We start from the raw sequence: 15,170 nt of genomic DNA on the forward strand, positions 1-15,170 counted from the left end.
GAATATTGGCCTGACATGCAACTTTTAAAGGCATGGGAACCCTGCCAGAGAAAAGATGGCAGCATTAGACACAATTTCCATTCCTGAAGCATTATATATATAGGGTGGGTTTGTTTTTTTAAAAACCCAAATGTGAGTCTCTGCTCGAATCAGCTGAATCTTTGTTCTCTTGCAACATCCTGTTCCTCTGTGAAGAAAAGCCTTTTGTGCAAGGGAGTGGGAGCACTTGACTCTTCTAATCTCACTCAGACTTTGGACTGGTCGGTCAGGTTTATTTATAAACCACAGATTAATGACACTTCTTCCTTGTTTCACCAGCCGAAGGTAGTCTTCCCGCACCTGCAGGGAGCCTTCTGAGAGACAGAAGTGAGTAAAACATGGGCGACGAGGAGACGAAGATCATCTCTATTGAACTGAGCGAGAAAGGCTTGGAGAACAATGGCTTTGTTCAGAGCGAGGAGCTGGATGAAAAGGAAGTCGATGCCACTAGCCAAGAAGAGGTGCCCATACCATGCACTCTCAGCATCAAGCCAGAAGCGATGGAAGAAGTAGATGTGAGGCCTTATGCAGGAATGCCCAAAGAAGTCCTCCTCAAGTTCTCGTCTCAGGCGCGGTACAGAATTACCAGAGAGATACTCTTCTGGTTGATCATTGCCTCCGCACTGGTGCTGGTGGCAGCTACCATCGCGATCATTGCCATGTCCCCAAAGTGCCTTGGCTGGTGGCAAGCCAGCCCCATTTACCAGATCTACCCTCGGTCGTTTAAGGACACCAACAGGGATGGGAATGGAGATCTCAAAGGTGGGTCTGTCTGACTTTTTTCTTATAGTCAAAATAATGCAGGATGGAGGAAAACACCCATGGAAAATATCCACATTCAAGCTCTAATCAGGGCATCAGGGGTCGGCCTACTTGGGCACTGTCTGTGGGCCCAGGAACATCAAGGGGCCCATGGCCAACCCTTGAAGCTCTGTGAAAAAAGATGGCAGCCACTAGTGTGGTCACTGAGAAGAATTCCAATTTGCTGCCAGGCAAGCTACTTCCCCAATGCACCCATAGCCGGCTTCTTTCTTTACTTCTAATGCAATGACCTTGCCATGGCATTACTAGATATAGCAATGTAGATATTATTTACATTTATTGTAATTTTATTTAATACAAGGCAGAGCAGTGTCTATGAACCTGGCACCAGCATGGGCTGACTCTAGGGGATCAAGGAGCAGAATCCAGTCCTAATGTGTATTTTAAATGACTGGGTGTTTGGTGGCCAGGAAATCACTGGTGGGTGTGGGTGTCCATTCTATTTCGCTTGCTTTGTGACAGTGCTTTGTGAAAGTAAAATTCTCTGTTTGAAGTAACCATACCATATTCTAGTACTGGTGTGTGTGTGTGTGTGTTGTAGTTTAGTTCTTCAATTTCCTAAGTCAGGGGTTCAAACTAGGGTCTCCAGATATTTTTGGACAATGGTCAAATGCTGGGAGTTGTAGTCCAACAACCTCATAGGATCCAAGTTTGAGAACCCTTGACTTAGAAAGTTGAAGGACTGAACGACAACATCCTCCTGTGCAAGATCAGGAGAGCTGGTCTTGTGGTAGCAAGCATGACTTGTCCCCTTAGCTAAGAAGGGTCCACCCTGGTTGCATATGAATGGGAGACTAGAAATGTGAGCACTGCAAGATATTCCCCTCAGGGGATGGAGCCGCCGCTCTGGAAAGAGCAGAAGGTTTCAAGTTCCCTTCCTGGCTTCTCCAAGATAGGGCTGAGAGAGATTCCTGCCTGCAACCTTGGAGAAGCCACTGCCAGTCTGTGAAGACAATATTGAGCTAGGCCAATGGTCTGACTCAGTAAATGGCAGCTTCCTACGTTCCTAAATCCTTCTGTGCAAATGCACCAAATGGCAGTTGGCCTTTTTCTATTCCTGGAAACTGTTCAGTTAATCCTACTGGTTAAACCAATGTTTCAACAACTGATACCTCCCAGAACACATGCTTCTATCACAGGTAACACTTCACCTCACATATCGACTACTACTAATGCTACAGAAACCACAGCTACTGCTGTTACCTTGCTTTAGTGTTCAATGTTGGACAAATATCTTATTTGGGCCACAAGATGCTGTTGTTTTCTTGTTTACAATAAACAATTTGAATGGAAACACCAATATCTTTTACATTACACAATTTCCCTCTATACATGGATTTCTGGATTTTCTGCCATCCCAAGCATCTTATCATTCTGAACTCAGACATAGGTATTTCATGCTAACATCCCATGTGTGTTCTCCAGACCAGGTACTGTGATCAAATACCTCCATTTAAGGCAAACAGAAAAGTGACGTGGGAATTGGAAGAATATAGTAAGGAGGGAAAAGGCAGTCATAAACACAAAAAGCAGTTTACCTGACAGGACTTTGGCCCTGAAATTATTCTTACTTGTCTGCTTCTCAGAAATCTTTTGAGTTAATGTTCCCTGAAATTAAACACTCTAGAAAGTTAATTTTTTGTTCACACACTTAATGAAGGAATAAGAATGCCAACTATTCTCTGCCAACATTATGAGCAAGCAACGGATCTAGAGAATTTATTCCTGGAGAACCCAGTCATTGGTTTTCTGGAGCCTTCCCAGATGGCGATTTTACTTTGATTAACCACGGAAGGGCAAGTGTGCGTTCACATATCATGCAGCTTTATGTTGAAGTCCCTGCGAGCTATCGGAGAGCACTCCATACACAATTCAGGTTTTTCATTGCTCATTGGAGCTTAGCCCGATTTATGTCTGGGGTTAAAAAAAAAAAATCCACTTTTTGCATTGGTTTTTAAAGCAAATTTGAAATATCCATAACTCACATTACTTCACCCTCTCTTAATCCTGCATTAAAGCCTGCTGTCTGGGAAAGCTCCTGGAGAACCATTTTTGACAAGAGAATGGGAGAAGGGATGAAACCTCATGGGTCACCAAAACCCCAAATGGCCTGCTACCAAATCCCATTGATATAGATACCGCTGGTCCTCACCACTCTCTCCTGCCTCTGGGGCTGGCAATTCAGGCATCAATCAGACGTCAGTAGTCAGGGGCAGAACTGAGAGCCAGCGTGGTGTTGTGGTTAGAGTGTTGGACCAAGACTGGAGAGATCCAAGTTCAAATCCTCAGTCTGCTATGACTGGTTGACTCTGGGCCAGTTACTTATCTCCCAGCCTAATCTACCTCACAGGCTTGTTATGAGCATAAACATAGCCATGTAGACTGCTCTGGGCTCCTTAGCAGAAGAGCGGATATAAATGTAAAAATAAAATTGGCCCAAAGGGCTCAGTTGCTGACTCCTCTCCTAGACCAGCTATAAGATACTTACCTCCCACCCCCGCCCTTAGTTGCTAACAAGCAAGGGTAACTGCAATTCCAAATTCTTACCTTGGTATTATAATTTTATAATCTCCTGCTAACTGAGCAAGGAGGCACCTTTTAAAAGTGGCAATTCTGTTCATTTAGTTGGGGGGGTGAAGAGCAACTGGCCCTATCCATCCCCAGCACAGCATCTCTCCAGTGGCTGTTGCTGGTATCTATCTTATTGATTGATTGATTTGATTTGATTTGATTTGAGCCTTCCAAAATGGCTCAGGGCAGTTTACAGTTATCTTATCTATCTTATGCTTCTTTTTTTAGATTGTGAGCCCTTTGGGGAGAGGGAGCCATTTTATTTGCTTATTTATATCTATGTAAATTGCTTTGGGAACTTTTTTTTAAAAAGTGGTATATAAATATTCATCGTATTCATATTTTATCTCATCCTTCTAGACTATGGAACTCAGGATAGTGTACATATCTTTTCCCCCACTAATCACAACCCTATGAGGTAGGCTATGCTAAAAGAAATTAAATGGTCCAGAAATTAACTGGTCCAAGTTTCCTGGGAGCTTCAGGGAGTAGCAAGAATTTGAAAATGGGTCTCCCCAGGTCAACACTCTTATCTGTTAAAAACCATATTTGCTGTAATATTGTTAATTTCTTGCTGGTAAAAGGGAAATGTTTGGGTCCCTCCCCTCTTTTTTTTTCTTTTTTCCTAACCAGGTATCCAAGAAAAACTAGATCATATCCAGTATCTAAATATCAAGACAATCTGGATCACATCTTTTTACAAATCTACATTAAAAGACTTTGGATATGGAATAGAAGATTTTCGAGATATAGATCCTATGTTTGGAACCATGAAAGATTTTGAAAACCTGGTTTCAGCGATCCATGATAGAGGTTGGTTTTGCTCTAAAGAAGCAGAGCATATTCTCTGTTCCTTTGTGGGGTATATTAAGATGCATGTTTTAAAAATGTGTTGTTCAAAATGTTAAATGTGATAAGGGCTCAGTGGGATGGTGGATGAGCAGAAGAGTAAGCATCAGGAGGGACCTTAGCTCAGTGGCTGAGCACATGGCTTGTGTGCAGAAGGTCCCAGGTTCAATCTTTAGCATCTCTCTAATTAAAAAAAGGATCAGGTAGCAGATGATGAAACAAACTCTTGCCAGAGTTCCTGGAAAGCTGCTGCTGGCCAGAGCTGGCAATACTGGGTTGGACGTCTAGCTCAGTGGAAGAGCATCTGAAAGCCCCAAATTCAATCCTTGGCATCTCCAGAAAAATCCATCTTCAACTCCAGGGCTGCTGCCAGTCAGTGTAGACAATGCTGAGCTAGATGGACCAATGTTCTGTCTTGGTATAAGGCACCTTCTTATGTAGACAGACCAGTGGTCTGACTCTGGATACGCAACTTCCTATGGCCTTTATATATTGTTCGTCACACTGAGGCTTTTTTAGAAATGGAAAGGTAGGAGATCAATTCCTTGAATCACAGATTCTCAGCTTTGGGTCTCCAGATGTTGTGACCAATACCTGGGTGAGTGAAAGTTGAGAACCCCTGTATTAGAGAAAGAATAAAATAAGATGGGTCTGCTGGGCAGGATCTTGATTCACAAATCCTTTTAAATTGGATGTTTTTGCTTACCATGTATAGCTTTTGTTCCTATGTGCACCACGTGCTTCCAGAGGAGCACTTAGGTAATTCTGGAGTCTGGACCTAAAGACTTTTTGGGCTCCTGCTGCCCCACTCACCCTGCCCCACGCTGCCACCCCCTTGTCTCAAGATAAGAGGCAATTTTTAGAAGAAGTCATTTCCCACTAACCTTTTCATACCACATTTTTCATGGACAGTCCTGCTACTTTCCCCTCTTCCTCCCTTGCCTGTCTGGAGGAGACCCCCAAAACCCCGCATTTGGAAGCCTGCAGGGGACCAAACTTTGGACCAGAAGTCCAGTCCAAAGAGGACCATTGAGTGCTTCACACAGGGAGCTCAGGAGTCCTTACAAGTATCGGAAAGTATTCCTGTCCCTATACTTTTCGTCCATACTTTTCAAAAACAGAAACTACTTATCTTTAAAAGGCCTGAAAAGTGTGCTTTGTTTGGCATGCTGTTGTCTAAATTTCTGGGCAAAATACAAGGTGCTGGTCAGGGGCGTAGCAAGGTTGGAGTGGGCCCAGAGACGAGATTTTAAAATGGGCTCCCCCACACTCAAAGTCCAGGGCCTCCGCACACCCCAGGTCCCCAAGGATTTAAGTCTGATATTTCAAAATAAGTATGCTGCCTGGAAATACATTTCACTGAATACACACGCACATGTCACAATATATAGTGATATACATTGAGTACTATACATCTGTGCTACTTTTAATGCCTAGAACACACTAGAAAGACAAATTATTAAAATGGCCCCCTCGCTGCAGATTAGCAAAGGAGACTTTCAACCATGCAGGGTGAGCCTATGTTTGTTTTCTCGGAATTCTGAACAAATTCAGTCAAGTTTGATTGCAGGAGGTTTTTCACAGGAGGCTTTTAAAGCCCTTTAACACACCTCTCCTCTGGAATGGAGGTGCTGCATTCACATGGCCAGATTTACCCTGAAGTCCCTGAGAGTTATTGGGGAGCAGTTCACACACAAGAAAAATAAAATAAAAGCACCACACAAGCTTCACAGTTCTCACTCAGACCTTCTGGGTTGCAAAACAACTTGAACATAAGTGTATTTATAGATGAATGAATGAATGAATGAATAAAATAAATATAATACTGTTTGTTCCAATAGTTTTTGTAATTTTCTGCCATGAAACAAGCCACTTATAGGACTTTTTAGATAGTTTTTTTTTAAGCCAGCAAATTTTCCAAGCTGTTTTAAAATAAATATTCAGAGACTTCTCAGTCCCACCCTCCATATCAAAGCCCTATGGCAAGCAGATCCCTATATATCCGGGGGGGGGGGCGGGAAAGGTCACCACAAAAAGGAGTTCACACTCTACCTGGCAAATGCTGGGCTGGGTTGGGCAGGGCAGCAAGGGGTCTTCTGCTGCAGAGAACAGTGGTGGCCACTCTGGCTGCCTCCTCCTTCCTGGCTGGCTTGGGCCCTACTCGAGTTCAGGCTTCACTGCAGCCTACACGAGGCCTCCCTGGAAGCCCCGCCCACCCACCAATCAGCTGAGAAGCGGGAGAAAATGAGCTCTTTGCAGCTTGTCTGCTGCTTCCATTGCGGGCCAGCAGAACAAGCAAGAGAGACGGAGAACAGGGCAAGTGGCTGAGGGGCCTTGGGGCTGGGCAGGGGGCAATGGGGAGCCACGTGAGGTGCCTCTGGGGGGCCCCTCCAGGCAGTGGGGCCCCTAGACAACTGTCTCCCCTTGCCCAATCGTTGTTACGCGTAAACCACTGCTGGTTATTATTTATAAAGCCCTAAACAGCTTAGGCCCTGGGTATTTAAGAGAATGTCTTCTTTGCCACGAGCCCCACCACTGGCTAAGATCATCTGGAGAGGTTTATCTGCGGTTGCTGCCAACTCATTTGGTGGCTAGTCGGGAACGGGCCTTCTCCGTTGCTGCCCCTGGACTTTAGAATGTGCTCCCTATTGAAATAAGAGCCTCCCCATCTCTGGCAACTTTTAAAAAGGCATTGAAGAAACATTTATTCACCCAAGCTTTTAATTAGATTTATAGTTTTAAATTTTTAATGTTGGTTTTAAATGATTTTAATGTTTACATGATTTTAATTGTTTAATTTTGTTTTGATTTTATTGTTAATTGATTTTAATTGTATTTGTTTTGATGTAAACCGCTCTGAGCCATTTTTGGAAGGGTGGTATATAAAACAATCAAATAAATAAAATAAAATAAAATAAAATTTCTCTTGAAAGGTTTAAAAGTGATCATGGACCTCATACCCAACCATACTAGTAATATGCACAAATGGTTTCAGCTGAGTCGTAATTGGACTGGGAAATACACAGATTATTACATCTGGCATGACTGTGCACAGATCGATGGGGAAACCATGCCACCAAATAATTGGGTGAGTACAGAAGGTTGGCAACACAGAAATCATACACTGAGTAATCTGAATGTGTATAGACTAGTGGACAGAGGACTGATATTGTAGGTATAAGCCACGTAATGTCTGCTTCAAACAGGTCTGATGAGTGTTGCACAGAATTCAGTATTTATTCTGGGTTATGTTTTTACTGTTATAACTCATTTTGGACTCCTGTTTGGCAGAAAAGCAGGATGTAAAAATTTAAAACAAATGCATAAACAGAACTCCCATAATGACCCTGGTTAAGCAATATTAAAATGGCCTGTCGTTAACTAATGCTTCCCAGTCACCATGTCCTGCTGGGAAGCATGTGAATGATAGTTTCCTTTAACTCACAGTTAATGTCAGGATGCAGAGGAAACTACAAATCTCATGCTACCCAGACTATTGGTCCATCTGGCTCAGGATTGTCTACAAAGACTGGCAGCGGCTTCTCCAAGGTTGCAGGCAGGAGTCTCTCTCAGGCCTATCTTGGAAATGCCAGGGAGGGAACTTGGAACTTTTTGCATGCAAACATGCAGATGCTCTTCCCAGAGCAGCCTCATCCCCTAAGGGGAATATATTGCAGTGCTCAAAAATGTAGTTTCCCCATTCAAATGCAAACCAGGGAAGACCCTGCTTAGCAAAGGGGGCACAAGACCAGCTCTTATCCCTTTTGCTTAAAAATAAAATATGGGTAGTTACAGTAGCTCTCATATTGAAGATATTTTCTTTCTTTCTTTGAGGTGGGCGGGAGCGGGGGTGGGGAGGTCAAAGTGGCTCCAGCTTGAAAAATAATAAAGGGAGCTAACACAGGAGCTTAGCTCTTGAAGAGGAGCACTGGTTTGACCTCACAGCTCAGCGCTCCGAAACATGCCAGTCACACTTGTTCAGGCATTTTATTGAAAAAATTCCATGCATTTAATGAAATATTTCATTTACTTAATTATTTATTATTTATTTATTATTAAAACTTTTATACCGCCCTTCCAAAAGACTCAGGGCAGTTTACATTAAAACACCATTAAAATCAATTAATAATTAAACAAAAATTATAAAACATAAAACAATGATTAACAATTAAAAACATCATAAAACAACAATTAAATAATCAAAACAATTTTAAAAAGTTTTAAAAAGCTGAGAAAGCCTGGTTGAAGAGATGTGTTTTCAGGTGTTTTCTGAAAATTGCCAGAGATGGGGAGGCAGCAGCCGAGAAGGCCCGTCTCTGTGTAGCCACCAAACGAGTTGGTGGCAACTGGAGACAGACCTCCTCAAGTGACCTCAGCGGCCGGTGGGGCTCATAGCGAAGAAGACGCTCTCTTAAATACCCAGGGCCTAAGCCGTTTAGGGCTTTATAAGTGATGACTAGCACTTTGTATTTTGCCCGGAAACCTATTGGCAGCCAGTGTAACTCCATCAACAAGGGAGTAATGTGGTCACTCCGAGATGACCCAGAGACCAACCTGGCTGCCGCATTCTGAACCAACTGAAGTTTCCGGACTACATACAAAGGCAGCCCCACGTAGAGCGCATTACAGAAGTCCAGTCTGGAGGTTACCAACAAATGTACCACTGTTTTGAAGTCATTGATCTCAAGAAACGGGCGCAGCTGGCGTATCAACCGGAGCGGATAGAAAGCACCCCTGGCCACCGCCTCAACCTTAGAAACCAAGGAGAGACGTTGATCCAGAAGTACTCCCAGACTGCGAACCTGTTCCTTTTGGGGAAGTGTGACCCCGTCTAGAACAGGCAGATCAAAATCGTCTCTAGAGTTCCAACTCTGCACAATAAGTACCTCCGTCTTATCTGGATTCAGATTCAGTTTATTCTCCCTCATCCAGCCCATTACTGCTTCCAGGCAGCCATTTAGGGAGGATATGCCAACTCCTGAAGAAGTTGACATGGAGAAGTAGATCTGGGTGTCATCAGCATACTGGTAACACCCAGCTCCAAATCCCCTGATGATCTCTCCCAGCGTTTTCATGTAGATGTTAAAAAGCATTGGAGAGAGTATGGAGCCTTGAGGAACACCATACTTACAGTAAGCTCAGATTTTGAAGAGCAACAATCTCCAATCGACACCATCTGGAATCTGTCCGAGAGGTAGGAGCGGAACCACTGTAAAACAGTGCCTCCCACCCCCAACCCCCTCAGACGTTCCAGAAGGATACTATGGTCGATAGTATCGAAAGCCACCGAGAGATCCAAGAGGACCAACAGAGTCACACTTCCTCTGTCCATTGCCAATTGGAGATCATCCATTAGGCTGACCAAGGCAGTCTCCACCCCATAGCCCGCCCGAAAACCAGTTTGAAATGGTTCTAGATAATCAGTTTCCTCCAAGACCGCCTGGAGCTTAATGTTTATTTCATTTATTTCATGAAATAAATCAGTTACATTATTTAAAGGATTATACCCTGCCTTCCAACCAAATGGTCATCAAGTGCCTTACAATGAATTGTAAAAAAACAGTGACTTAAAACAAACAATAGACATGCACAGATATGCACATGCAGCACATAGCTTGCTGACTGATGGTAGAGGCCAGAATGCACTTCCATTTGCTTCTTCCCTCCCAGTCCCAGCGCAACTGGCATTTGACTCAGACAGCTCTTATTTTACAGTGCTTAACCAGGACTGCTTAACTCTGGCCCTCTTGCAGACCTTCACTTACAACTCCCGTGACCCCTGGCTATTAGCCACTGTGGCTGGGGATGGTGGGAATTGTAGTCCAAAAACAGCTGGGAGGTCCTAAGTTGAGCAGGCCTGTTAGAAATTGTAGGCCACAGTTTTAGTGTCATTGCCAAGTCCCAAGAAAACAGTGCTGAGTCCACAATAACCATCATGTAGCCCAGTTCTACATAGGTGGGACACTCCCTGACTTTTCCATCAAAAGGATTTGGAGCGTATGCATTAGACTCAGAGATAAAAGTTAATATAGCAAAGGCTACCATGATCTGATGCACTTTGTCCTGCTATGTAGCCCTGATTCATGGGAAATGAGCTCTGTGACTGCTTGGAGTGAGGCTCTCTGCAGTACGGCACCAGCCATCTGATAATCTCCCAAAGGAGGATGTTTGAACATTTTCAATGTATAGTTTTCAGGGGAATGTTAATGTTGAAAAGCTTGGTGGAATACAAAAGTTTAAGTTTTCCCTAATCTGTGCTGGTCTTCACTGAGCAAAGAGGCACCTTTTAAAGTGGTGATTCTCTTATATTTAGCAAGGGGAGAGCAACTGGGCCTATCCACCCCCAGCACAGCATCCCTCCAGTGTTGCTGGCTGCTGCTGGTGCCTATCTTACTTTTTCTTTTAGAATGTGACCCCTTTCGGAACAGGGAACCATATCTATTATTTATTTTTCTATGTAAACCACTTTGAGAACTCTTGCTGGAAAATGGTATATCAATATTCATAATGGTAATTGTAGTAGTAGCCCATTTTTTAATGCTTACAGCCTTGCCTTTTTAGTTTAGCTTTTACAAAGCTTGGCTGTATGTGTTTTAACTGTTCCTGCACTGGGATTAGTTCGTGTTCATTCTCTCTTTCTCTCTCTTACGTGTGTGTGTGTGTGTGTGTGTGTGTAAAGATCCATCTAATTAGCAATTGTTTTTATTGTTTGGAAACATCTTAAGACTTGCTTTAAAGACAGTACAGAACTTGGTGCAAAAACAACTAACTTTGCAACCAGAAACAAGGACTTGCAAATAAAACACATTTAGGATCAGCCTGTTGCTTAACAGAAGCATGTTCGGTTTCATGATATTGTGAAAGTCAGCCTTTTTGTGAAATCTTTTGCCCTCCAAAATATGCATGCATTCAGTAAGATGTTTGATTATTGCACCATTAAATACTGTTTTCTGCCTCATTTGGTCTTAATTTGCTTTGAGCCTACTTCTCTTGCTTACATTTATCCCTTCTCTGTCCAAACCTGTTGGCACAAAAAAAACAGTATGCATGACTGGTTCGTTGTGAGATACCGCTTGTTCAATGGACATCCCATCAAGGAGCTTCCTCACAGCTGTCTCTTGTCCCTGCCAACCATGACATCAGAATCCAACAAACCAACTCATTGTTAGATCATTCTCTTCTCTTTCTGTAATGCAAAGATGTTGGAAGACTGACTTAACTAGGATGAAAATTCTCATTTTCCGTATTTTAATTTGAGATTCAAAGAGGCTGCATTTCCTTAAGCACGCAGTTTACAAAAACATTGCTGTATTTTCTGATAATGTTCCCCTTCATTTCTTTACTATCAGTTTAATGAATTGTTCAGCGGGGGAAACAACCTAAAACATTTTCTGCACCCAGGAGAGACCTGTTAATATCTCATCATGCCTCTAGTGACCAGAAAAGGTTACTGCTGTGCTAAGAGCAATGCTTTAGAATTCTCACTTCTAACACTCCTTCTCATTGCTCGAGCACCAATCAACAACTCCATCATCTCTTGAAATGCACCAAGAAGAAGAAGAAGAAGAAGAAGAAGAAGAGGATCTCTTGGCAATGGCTTTGTGAGCACATCTGCTATCATGTTCTCCGCTGAACATTATTTCAGTTCCATCAGCTTTTTCTTGTACATCACGTACATAATATTGTTTTGTGTTAATATGCTTTCTTTTAGATTTTGTCTTTTCCATATGTGAAAGCAAAATACAACTTTGATTGTCCTCAAACAATACAGTTGGTTTTGGTTCATGAGCTGCAAAGTCTTGCGACAATTTGTGTATCCATGCCACCTCCTGGCAGGCCTGAGTGGCTGACACATATTCCGCTTCCATAGTGGAAAGAGCGGTAGCTCTTTAGCGGTTTAGTAGTTTAACTATTTAGTGGTTTTTAGCTATTTTAATCTGAACTTTTATATGTTTTAAATTGTTTTTTAAAATCGTTTTGTTTTAATGTTGTAAACTACCTAGAGACTTGGGTGGTGGGCGGTATACAAATATGCCAAACCAACCAGCCAACCAACCAACTGTGTTTTGCTTTGTGCTGTTCCAACTAATTGTTCCATCTCCATAAAAGAACAGGTATCCACTTGTGGATTTATGATTTGTTCTGTCTTCTGCCCAGTCTGCATCCACATAACCCACTGGTCTAGGATTACTACTTGCTGGCAATTTAAGTTTTAGATGAGCTGTACCTTTAAGGTACCTACCCAGTCTTTTAAGTGCAATCTAGTCATTTTTGGTGGGTGTACTCACTTTCCTGCTTAAAATTCACACAACGCCAGCAGTGCCTGGTCTTGCTTAGGGGTGTGCACAAAACTGGTTTGCGTGGTCCGGTTTGAGTCTGAACTGGACTCAAACCAAACCAGGCATGTTCAGTTTTGGCACCCCAAACAACCCCCTCCAGCTCGGCTCGAATTCGAGCCAGTTCAGGGGTTCTAGAGCCTTTAAAAGATTTTTAACACTCACTGACTCTGAGGGGGTGCTGCTGTGGCTGTAGGGGGGGTCTCCAGCAGTTCCCCCTCCCCCTGCTGGTCTCAAATGGCCTGGCTGGGGCCATTTTCAGCCCATTCCAGGCCTTTTTGTGCTGGTGGTGGCCATTCTGGAAGCTGCCGCACATGCACACTGGTCATCAAATGGCCAGGGCACATGTGCAATGGCCTCCAAAATGGCCTCTGCCAGTGTGGAGAGGTCCAGAATGGGCCAAAACCAGCCAAAAATGGCCCACTTGAGACCAGGGGAAGCCAGTGGGGGAGGGGGGACCACCTGAGACCTGTGGAGCCGGTGAGTGTAAAATACCCCCCTGACTCTAGAACCCCCGAAACAGCCCCGTGCCGGCCTGGGGGGAGAGGCTCAGCTTGACCTCACGCTGAACTGGGCCTGAGCCGGCTCAAGGCTCGCTCTCAAGCTGGACCAATTAGATGTCGAACCCGCTCAAGGTTGAGCCGATTCTCACATCCCTAGTCTTTTTACTGTGGCAATATTTGGAAATTTCTGGAAGAAGCTCACTGTTTTTATCTTGCTTGAAGAAGTTAGCTTCCATTGGAGTGCTGACTTCCTTGGCATCTGTAAGACCCAGACATTCTAAAAGGTCTTTTATCTTTTGTTTCTGATTAAGAAGATAACCTCCATCTTGTACTCTTTCTGTTTGTATTCCAAGATAATAGGAGATGTTCCCCAGTTGCTTTACTTCTATTTCTTCATTAAAATGCTCTACAGTTTCACCACTATCTTCTCTGTTTTGACAACAATCATCATCAACATGTGTTAGTTTATAAGTCCATCTATTGTTTCTAAACCTTGAATAAAGATAAGAGTCAGCTTTTCCTTGGATAAACCCTTGTTTAACTAGCAACTGATTTAATTTTGTATTCCAGACTCTTGCAGCTTGCTTTATACCATAAATGCTCTTTTGGAGCTTTTACACAAGTCCCTCCTTACCAGGTTCTTTAAATTCTGGCACTTGCTTCATGTAAATGACCTCCTAAATATTGCCATGTAAAAGTGCAGTTTTGACATCTAAATGGTCTGTGTACGTTTTCCTCACTGCTGCAAAACAGAGGAGCATTCTTATAGAAGAGTGTTTTACTACTGGGGCAAAAGTTTCATCATAATCCTTACCATATTTCTGAAAATATCCTTTAACTACTAGCCTTGCTTTGAACATCTCCTTCTGCATCATGCTTCACTTTGAAAACCCATTTGCACCCCACAGGTTTTCTTCCCATAGGCAGCTCCGTAAGTATCCAAGTATTATTTTCATGTAGAGATTGGATCTTTTCTTCTGCAGCTTTTCTCCAATTGCAAGCTTAGCCAGCTGGCATTTTATCAATATCCTCCCATGTACTAGGCTCTTGCACATTTTCTACTCTAGTAATATATAAGAGTCTTTTTGCTGGAACACCTTTGTTGGTTCTTGCTGAGCACCTTATCTCTGACTGAGCTTTTCATTTTGCTTTGGCACAATAATTCTATCAGCTTCTTTCTCTGGTTTTTCTTGCTCCGGCTCTTTTTGCATCTGAAGGTCTGGTTTAATATCTGGTACTTCATCAGCAGTTGGCTTTTCTTTTTCATCAAAATACACCACATTACTCATTTTTATGGTTTCTGTGGCAAGATCAAGTATTCTATACTTTTACATTCTGCAATAGCAGGAGAGAGGGCATGCCCTCAGATCTTACCTGTGGGCTTCCTAGAGACATCTAGTGGGCCACTATGTGAAACAGGATGCTAGACTAGATAGGCCTCAGGCCTGATCCAGCAGGGCTGCTCTTATGTTTTTATGAGCATAGCCAACTAATGTCCCTTCCTCACATCTGCAGTTGAATTTGGTTCTTTTAGACTTTGGCACATAGGCATATCCTTTTGAGCCAAAAATACGAATATGCTCCACATTAGGCTTCTTTCCACACCACAGTTCAAATTGTGTTGTATTTACAAATTTAACAGGCAATCTGTTTTGTAAATAAGTAGCAGTCATAATTGCCTCTCCCCAAAACCTACCATGCAGTTCCAGCTGCATGCATATGGCCATTTCTATTAAAGACCATTTTTTTCTTTCTGCAACACCATTTTGTTCTGGTGTATACAGCATAGTCCTTTGACATTGAAACCACAACAATTTCTGCAGTGTCTGATGCGGTGGTGCCCAGCCACTCCTCTTATGTGGTTAGGCTGGATCAGTTTCAGTTTGTGACTCCTGAGCATGTAGACAAGCTGCTTGGAACAGTGCATCCCACCGTCTGTTCTCTTGACCCTTGTCCAACATGGCTTATACTATCTGGCAGTGGGGTCATTGTAGAAGGCCTGGTAGATATTATAAATGCTTTTCTGAGGGAGGGTAGGATGCCCCCTTGC

At 43.1% G+C, this 15,170-nt stretch overlaps 1 protein-coding gene and 1 long non-coding RNA gene across 2 annotated transcripts in view; one reads left to right on the forward strand and one right to left on the reverse strand.

Annotated features, from left to right (window-relative positions):
- Positions 1-245: 245 nt before the first annotated feature.
- The window catches only part of SLC3A1 (solute carrier family 3 member 1), a 37,604-nt gene continuing 22,679 nt past the window's right edge, over positions 246-15,170 (forward strand). The window contains exons 1-3 of the mRNA XM_053311935.1: positions 246-801; positions 4,066-4,245; positions 7,215-7,369. Coding sequence (XP_053167910.1) covers positions 378-801; positions 4,066-4,245; positions 7,215-7,369 — 759 coding nt within the window. The 5' untranslated portion in view covers positions 246-377. The remainder of the gene's footprint in view (positions 802-4,065; positions 4,246-7,214; positions 7,370-15,170) is intronic.
- LOC128351912 (uncharacterized) lies at positions 2,061-6,466 on the reverse strand. The gene is made up of 2 exons (XR_008320111.1): positions 6,334-6,466; positions 2,061-4,900 (listed from the first exon to the last, which is right to left on the reverse strand). It is a non-coding gene; the product is annotated as an uncharacterized LOC128351912 (long non-coding RNA).

The sequence above is a fragment of the Hemicordylus capensis genome, chromosome 1 (genome assembly GCF_027244095.1).
Source record: "Hemicordylus capensis ecotype Gifberg chromosome 1, rHemCap1.1.pri, whole genome shotgun sequence".
In the NCBI taxonomy this organism is placed as follows: Eukaryota; Metazoa; Chordata; class Lepidosauria; order Squamata; family Cordylidae; genus Hemicordylus; species Hemicordylus capensis.